At 39.3% G+C, this 9,347-nt stretch overlaps 1 protein-coding gene across 1 annotated transcript in view; it reads left to right on the forward strand.

Moving 5' to 3' along the window:
* Window positions 1–5,899: 5,899 nt before the first annotated feature.
* Ppp3r1 (protein phosphatase 3, regulatory subunit B, alpha) overlaps window positions 5,900–9,347 on the forward strand; it is a 66,570-nt gene continuing 63,122 nt past the window's right edge. The window contains exon 1 of the mRNA XM_005385671.2: window positions 5,900–5,935. Within this exon, the coding sequence (XP_005385728.1) occupies window positions 5,915–5,935 (21 nt within the window). The 5' untranslated portion in view covers window positions 5,900–5,914. The remainder of the gene's footprint in view (window positions 5,936–9,347) is intronic.

Consider the following 9,347-nt stretch of genomic DNA (forward strand, 5'->3'; position numbering starts at 1 on the left):
ATATCTGTACATCAAAGTTGGTTATTTACTAGATATTCTACCTTCAAACTAGTCATTGAATACACATGCAACGTTCAACTTAGACAAAATGGATTAATAATGACAAAAGGGACTTAGTTAACTGGAAGGATATTTATATAATAAGAATATGAACTCCTTAGTTGTTATCCATATGCTATATTTTCTCCCATATATAGAATGAAAACTTAATTTTAAAATTGCTGGGCCAAGGATTTAGCTCAGCAGCACAGCGCCTATCTGGCAAGCATGAGGTCCTGAATTCAATTCCTGGTACCACCCCCCAAAAACCCCCTAAAACCCCCATATAATTGCCATGAAACTGAGCAGTGGTGGCACACACTTGTAATTCCAGCACTTGGGAGGCAGAGGCAGGCAGATAAACGTGAGTTCAAGGCCAGCTTGGACTACATAGCGAGCTCAAGGACATCCTGAACTACATAGTCTCAAAAAAAAAAAAAAAAAAAATCAAACCAAAAAAGAAAAAAAATTAAAATTGCCACAAATGGAATCAAAAGTCAAACTACAATCTGAGGCAAATTACATGTGAGGGTGATTATTTCCTCCACATACAAAAATTCTTACAGACAAATTTCCCCAAGAAAAGTGGGCAAAGAGCATGTAAGGCACTGAAATATATTTTTAGAAGGTGAGGTAAAAGGTCAGCACTTAAGAAAAATGCTCATTATGGGCTGGGGATTTAGCTCAGCAGCACAGGTCCTGCCTGGCAAGAGCGAGGTCATGAGTTCGATTCCCAGTACTGGAAAAAAACCAAAAAAAAAAAAAAGAAAAAGAAAGAAAAATGCTCATTATTACTAGTAAAAAAAAAAAAAAAATTACAATGAGGTACGAGTTGCTTAAAATCCTATAAAACCTACACTTAAAGGAAACATCAATTCATAAGTAGTTGTAGGGAAATGTACACTGGCACAAAATTTCTTGAGGACGACTTGACTAAATAGTTCAATTTGACTAAATTTGACTAAATTTAAAAATTTAGTGATTTTTAAACTGTATATGCATACATTTAAGTCACATGTATAACTTTAAGCTGTTATTGCTGGGCATGGTGATGCATGCTTATAATCCTAGCTACTTGGGAGGCTGAGGGAGGAGGATGGCTTGAGCAACAGAGGGAGACCAGCCACGGCTTCAAAATCAGTCTGGGCAAAATAGGGAGACCCAGTCTCAAAAAACAAACAAGATGTTTATACCCTTTGGTTTTGTAGTCCTAGTACCATGATCGATTCCTGGGAAAAGAAAATCATGAAGTGTGCACAAAGATTTAGAAAGATATTTAATATATCACTGACTCTATTCAGAGAAAAACAACTGAAGTAAAAATTTATAGGGGGAGGGGCTGGGGAGTTAGCTCAGCAGCACCACGCCTGCCCAGCAAGCGCAAGGTTGTGAGTTCGATTCCTGGTACTGGGAAAAAAAAAATTATAGGAGGCTTATTAAACAAATGAAGGTATACAGCAATTTTATGGACTACACAAAAATATTTAACGGTGAGAAACACTCCCCAAATATTAAATGGAAAGTAATGAGACACTATGTTCCCAATTAATAAATGTATATGCGACTGGATAGACTTCCAAATATAAACAATGATTATGGTGGTGTGACTACAAATGATTTTTCTTTCTTTATACTTCTCTGTCTTTAAAATATTTTCTATAATATTCATGTCAATGATTCAGTAGTTTTTCCCCAAGGATCCTTTAGAATTAATCTGCTACATTTATGTCACTGAGCAATTACCCAGTGTCCAGGATCAGTCAAAAAGGAGAACAGGTTGTGCAAAAAATACTAGTGTAATGTTCAGAACAATTTCCTGTAGTGAAAACAATGAAGTGAAGGACAAGCGAAGACAACTTACCGATACTTCATGCTTGGCCCGAGTATCCCCAGTCTCTCCACAATCCCACCTAGAAAATGCCGTCGTAAGCTATGCTCCACTATGGTTATCCTTCAACTTAATGGCATCATAGTGACATTTTTTCCTTATTCCCAAGAGAGGACAGCAGGAACTTCTGAAGACTGCCATCTAAAATCAGTGAATCCCCAGTACACATGAATCATAACCTAAAAAATGTTCCCCTACCTCAGAATCAGTACATTCCTAAAGAATATACACATTGTGATACAAACACAGTGAATGTTTCATTTTAAAAAAATTATTATAATAAAAGACACACTGCCATTAATCTCCCACAAAATACTCTCTCACTTCTAACACACTGCTGACATCATTCTCGCCAGTTTCTGAAGCAGGTCTGGAAGTCCCCTTTTGTGTCTTCACAAGGTCTGATAAAGAATACAGTAAGTGCTGCTGCTGAGTACCATCCAACAAAAAGGCAGGCTCATCAAAAACATTATGGTGTGTCCTCATCCGCCTATTCACCTGGCACCATCCAACTTCTGGCTCTTCCCCCAAATTAAAATAACCATGAAAACATTTTGAATTGATTTAGGACACGAGGCAGCCATAACAACACAGCTAAATTCACGAAAGAGGACATCCAGAACTGCTTCAGAAAGTGGCAGCAATGATGGGATAAGTGTGTTCAAAGCAAGGGGGAGTGTTCTGAGGGGATTAATGGCAATGTGTCTTCTACTGTAATAAAACTTTTAATTATTTTTTTTTTTTTTGGTTTTTTTCTGGTACCAGGAATGAAACTCACAACCTTGTACTTGCCAGGCAGGCGCTGTGCCACTGAGCTAAATCCCCAGCCCTAAAACTATTAATTTAAACATGCACTGTAGATTTTGATCACACCTCATACCCTTTCAAATATGACTTGTTATAGAGGTCCTCCAGTTTATTCATTTCCTTTTATTTCAAATGTAGTCTTCTGACTGGGACTATAGCTCAGTGTTTAGTGCTTGTATAGCATGCCTGAGCATGCTGGGTTCCATTTTCAGCACTGCAAATAAAAATGATGGTGATCATCATCATATGTAAAAAATCATATTCTTTTTTCACTTTTGAAGCCACAGTCTAGTTTGAAAATGCCCTGAGAAAATCCTGACAGCTGAGAGAACTGCATTCAGTGTGCTTCACACACAAAATCCTACTTTAGCACTTAGGAATGTTCTGTTTAGGTAGAACAGATAAAACTGAAATCCCAAACTCTTATTTGCTAAAGACTCTCATGACTTACTGGGAGACAACAAAGATCGTTTATTATATGCCTTTTTTATATTCTCTTAGTATTTAAATTTTTTTCTATTGTATTTTGACTGCTACTTGAAATCTATGCTATATCCAGTGCTATGGATAAAATATGGAAATAAGATTATAGCAATAATTTAAAATCTTTAGTGAAAATAAAGTACAAATTCACAAAGTAAACTAATCATTAATTCAGTTTAATTGCTAAAATATTTTTATAAGCTTAAAATTTTCCATTAAATTTATTGCAATATATAGTTTGATGTTTAAAGAGCTACACTGAACACAGTTTAATACAGAATATATGAATTTTGGTAAAAGTACTGATGATATTCTTTGTCTTTAGCCTCTCTTGTGTGTGTGTGTATGTGTGTGTTTGCATTTTGTGTGTATATAGTAAATATATATATTCTGATATTGTGCTTTAATTTGCTTAAACATATTTTCCTGATTTTTTTGAAGTGCTAAAATATTTTTGTTTAGCATTTATAGGTGCATTTGTTCTAGGACAACGCCCCTAACCCTGACATCAAATTTGAGAACGTTCAAATCCTCATGGTTTTATATGTAAGCTACACATATTCTCCTGTATCCTTTAAACCATCTCTAGATTACTTGTATTGATTCCTAACACAATATAAGAGCTAAAGGAGCTGTTAAAAAGCTGTTATTTAGGGGGGGAAAGTCTTTCTATGCTGACGGTTGTCACTCAGAGGTAAGGCATTTGTGAGCATGTTTGAGGCCTCAGGTTCCATCCTAGCACCAACAAAACAAAACCAAAACCAAACAAAAAGCAAAAATCAAAAACTAATCTGTTCATTATTTAAATGGTGGCAGGTTAATATTTTGAGATACAGGACTCAGCTGAGTACTGTGCAACAAAAATTTCTGGGAGGATGGCACATGTCTGTAATCCCAGCACTCTGGGAGGCTGCAGCGGGAGGATCCCAAATCTGAGCCCAGCCTAGACAATTTGGTGACTTACAAAACTCTACAGAAAAAGAAAAAATTCAGAAAGACCGAGGAGAAACCTCAATGACAAGTCCTGGGTTCCATCCCCGATACTGAAAAAGACAAAACAAAACAAAACACAACACAGACAACCTAGAACGCCCGAGTGGCTCTTTAACACATGTAACCCATCCCTCCACCAACCTTAGTCTATTCTGACCACACCTCACTGACCGACCAGCAGCGCTTAAGGATGTTGTTCACCTGTTGACCTTGAAGTCTTCTCTTTACCCTTCATGTCCACCAGCTTTCTTATCAGTTCTTTCTCCCTCACCACAGACATTATTTTTCATTCTGCCTGCGGCTTGCTCCTATTGCTTTTCTACTTCTAATCTCTGTCTTAACAGTCATTTTTATGCAGGTAATTACACAACTGTAACATATGTAAAACTAATTAGCACTAAAAAAGAATACAGCTCACTATGCAAAAAGTGTTAACTGCCTATAAAATCACTGTGTTTTTCCCTGAAACTCATAAGATAAAGATGCAAGAGGCGTAAGAATAAATCTTAGAAAGTCTTTCCCCTTCTTTTTCTTTTTAGTTCAGTATTTAGTGTAGCAATAACTTATGTAACTAATTTATCATCTTTTGGGGAAGCTTTTTCTAATTTAAAAATTGTCATGTGGTGTAGCATGTGGTCCATGCTTATAGGCTCACCTGCCTAAAAGGCTGAGGCAGGACAATCACTTGAGTTTTTAAGTTCAAGGCCAGTTTTGGCAACATAATAAAACTGTCTCAGAAATAAAAACAAGGGGCCAGGGATATAGCTCAGTGGCACAAGTGCCTGCCTGACAAGCACAAGGTCCTGAGTTCAAGTCCCAGTACCAAAAATAAATAAAAGCAAAACATACAACAAAAAAATTATCCTAATTTATGTTGCATTGAAAAAGTGACAAAAACTTTTTTTTTTTTTTTTGGTTTTTCTCCAGTACTGGGAACCAAACTCACGACCTTGCGCTTGCTAGGCAGGCGCTTTGCTGCTGAGCTAAATCCCCAGCCCTAAAGTGACAAAAACTTTAAACAACTTCCGTTGAGGCTGGGGATTTAGCTCAGTGGCACAGCGCCTGCCTGGCAAGCATAAGGTCATGAGTTTGGTTCCCAGTACTGGAAAAAAACAAAAAAACAAGAACAACAACAACAACAACAAAAAAAACAACTTCCATGTTATTAATTCTCTTGTGAAATTGGAAAACTTGCACAAAGTTTATCATTTTAAAAAGTTAAGCTTGAAGAAAAAAATTCCACTCTGTACATATATTTTCTCCAAACCCATTAATTCATAAATATTTTAAAAGAGTATTGTTTCCACGAGGTCACAGAAATACAACTGATTTTCATATATTGATTTTGTAAGAAAAAAGTACTTTTTTTATAGTTTTCAATATAAAATATATAGAATTTCAGCTACAGTATAATTTGACTAGGCTCTTATAGGAAGGCCATTGCTTAAAGGACTCTTTGTCAAATAGTTTCTGTAGAGAAATGAGTTCCCAAGATGGAATTTAGAACTTTTAGCACAAACCTCTGCTCCTTAGCACTTCTCCTGCCATCTTGGGTGCCAGGAAACCCTTCCTCAAATCACTGCGGAGGAAGGGGTTAGCTTGCATTGCTGATTTCTCCTCATTACAAAAAACAAAAAGATTCTGAGACAGAAGCAATCTACTCTCCAGGCAGCTAAGTGCCCACTCACCTGGGATTTTTGTGGCATGACATCAGGTGGCAAAAAGGTACAAATACTCTTTAAAAAATATTTCTTTTGAGACAGGGTCTCACTATGTGGTTCAGGCTAGACTCAAACACATAGAGATCCTCCTGCCTCAGTCTCCCTAGGGCTGGGATTATAGGTCTGTGCCACCCATACCTGGTGAAAAAGGGTACAAATTCTCTTAAATCTGGAATTCTAGAGTGGGATGATATGTTTTATTCTGGAAAATAGGTTGGTGTTTCTTCTCAGTCTGTGTTAATAACACGTATGTTCTAAAAGGAACAGGCATTACTTTCAAGTGGTTTTAATTGATCCTTGTTTTTCATTGACACTACTAAATATAAGTGTTATGGTTCGTGTTTGGATGTCCCCCCCAAAGCCTCATGCTGTCATGGGGGTGGGCTTTTCGGAGGTGGCTGAATCTAGTTTGTGATGGATTCATGGTTCAGTGCTGGGATTAAGAGTGTGAGTGCTACACCTGCCCTAGGACAAGTAGCCTGCATACAGTATAAGGGACAGAGAGTCTTGTCTCTCGTTGTTGCTTTTGATGTCTTCTGCAAATGAACAGTTGCCCCTCAGGTGTAACCTTGCCTTGGAGCCAGCCAACTATAGGCTGAAACCTCTACAAACTGTGAGCTAAATAAACCTTTCCTCCCTTTAATTCTGGGTGTTGGGTATTTTGTCTCAGCAATGAGAAAAGTAACTAAGACAATAATTATGAACAAAAGTGCTTATTTTGGGAAATAGTGCACTGCAATGCCTTAAAAAACAAGAATAGTAACGTTTTTTCAGTTTCCAATCATGACACAACTTAATTTTTTTCCTCCATTTCCCTACCCTCCCTTCAACCCCTTCTCCCTCCCCACCAACAAAAATTTTGTAGGAACAGTAATTTGTTTCTTCTGCAACTTTTTGTTTTTATTACTGGGGACCGGACCCACGAGCAACAGCCCCAGCCCTTTTTTAGTTTTTTTGAGACAGGATCTTGCTAAATTGCCCAGGCTGGACTCCAACTTGTAATCCTCCTGAGACTTCCAGGGTACTGGGATTGCAGGTGTGTATCATCATGCTCAGCTTATCTATAACTCTTAATTATTACATATAAGTAAATGACAGTGTTCAGTCTTTTAAGCACAATGTGGCCACCCAGGCTTAGTGACAGGGAGCGCTTGCCTCAAAATTTAAAAAAAAATTAAAGGGGCTGGGGAATATAGCTACCCGCAAAAGCCTCTGGGTTGCATCCCTAGTCCCAAGGGTTGGGACAGCCTCAGTGGAGTGTAGCGGTGTACGCCTGCAGCTCTGGTGCTCTGGGAGCCTGAGGGAGAAGGAGGATCCCCAGTTCAAGCTCACTCTGGGCAACTAAGTGAGAGCCTGTCTTAATATAAAAATTAAGAAAGAGCTAGGATGTACCAGGGAAAAGGCCCTGGATTCAATCCTCAATACTGCAAACTAAAACAAAGCAGCTTTTTGGGTATCAGTAAGCTCTAGAGGGCCTACAATGTCTTGTCATTTCTTAAAGGTAATTGTATCCTAGGAAAAATAACACAGAGATGTCCATTGCTTGTTCATTTATCTAGTTTTTTTTTTTACGTTTGCTTTTAGCAGGACCGTTTGGTACCAGTTGTCTCTTACTAAGCTTCACACCACAATTTAATGGAAAGATAAACAAGAATGATGACTGATCATAGTTTCTTTTTCAGGCGCGGGGGTGGGAGGAATAGTAAATGTACATTTTGGATTTCTCATTGGAGTCAGATTAGTTTTAGTGTTGGAGATGCAACCTGCCACATGCCTATACTTTATGGAGTAGACCCAAGGCCCAACAGACTGTTAAGAGTTCAATGTTGCGAGAGCATCAGGAAGTTAGAGGCAAGTAAATAGACTGGCCTTCTATTTCTTGCTGTGGTCTGTCAGCACCTAACCAATCTCCCACAATTCTTGGCTCTCTAATTTCTGATATCGGTTCACACAAGATATTTGTTGAATGAGTGCAGTCTAAGTTGCCTCACACATAAAATTACGGTCTACTTTAAATTTTCTGCATTCCATACAGCTCAAATTCCATATCTTTAACATTGTCAAACTGGTAGTCTGATTTTCATTGAAAATGGCCCAAGGAATACACACAAATGCAGTAACAGCGATTATCTGAGAAACAGAATTGCTAGAGGAATTTTTAACATATTAAAGAATAAGTATGCCTTAATTTTTATGATAAAACACTAAACATATTTAGAATTGTTACACATTTGGCTTAGGGATTTTCCTTAACTATACTTCTGTAGCACATTAATATCAAATAGTCACATATCTAAATCAAGAAACCCAAATCAAATAGTGGAAGAAACAGTGTCACTTCCTGGTCTATTCCCTGACCTGTTCCCTGCACGACACACTTTATGTCTAAGTTACTTTTTCGCATTTATCCTGACACAGCCAAAATAGCTCTTGAGAAAGAAACATGCAGGGTAGAGTCTGCCATTGAGCCTTTATTTTCTGAATATTGCACAGAAAAATAATTAGCATAGAAAAAGAACAATATTCTCCAGTAAGCAGCATAAAAGGATTGCTTTTAAAATACTGTTGTTGTTTTTTTTTTAAATGGAACTACTCAAAGGATTTACCAATAAGGAGTTTCTAACTCAGAAAAAAACCTCATTTTTTCCCTCTCGGTCACACACACATGCACAAAAATAGTTGCAAAATATTTTCTTCATAATCCACGTCACTTCTCTCCTGCCAGGTTTCTTTCTCTTATCGCGTGCATAACTTTTCTCTTTAAGCTTTTCTGGATTTCATTTCCTATCGCCTGAATTTTCTGGGAAGATAATTGCCATTAGCGCGGACAGCCTTAACTAGAAGGATTAAGCGGGCAATCTGCCTGCAAGTGTTTGTCAAAAACAAACGCTGATGCCTCCCGCCAAAGGGCCGCTGGATGGATCAAGGAAAACAGAGATGGATGAGGTCTGCGGGACTGCGAAGCAACCCCTCTACTCGGTCGCGCAGTGGGTGCCCCACACCTCAAGCCCGGCCAGCTCTGGCTCTCTGGTCTCTGAGCGCGCTCCAGCCCGTTCACACTACGGTGTGGCCCTGCGGGTGCTGCACCAGGGTGACAACGGTGCCGATCTGCCGCGCAGTTCGGTCGTGGGTCCCAGCGGGTGGGCAGATGCACAGATGCCTCTGCTGTCCTCTGGCCGCCCAACTGGGGACTTGGATTTTTCCCCTCTTTGGGGCGGTGTCTGGACGGCTCTACACCTTCAGACCGCTCCCCGCTCCTCCCCCGACGAGGCTCCCACTGCCGGGCCCAGGTGCCCCCCTTCACTGGCAGAGCGCACACCCTCAGCGTTTCCTCCCCGCGGGGGAACCCTCGCATTTCCTCCTCCTCCCCGCCCTGCCTTCGCCCAGCCCGCCTCCAGCCACGTGACAGGAAGGGC

This window comes from Chinchilla lanigera, unplaced genomic scaffold (genome assembly GCF_000276665.1).
Source record: "Chinchilla lanigera isolate Chin_1 unplaced genomic scaffold, ChiLan1.0 scaffold00023, whole genome shotgun sequence".
Taxonomy (NCBI): Eukaryota; Metazoa; Chordata; class Mammalia; order Rodentia; family Chinchillidae; genus Chinchilla; species Chinchilla lanigera.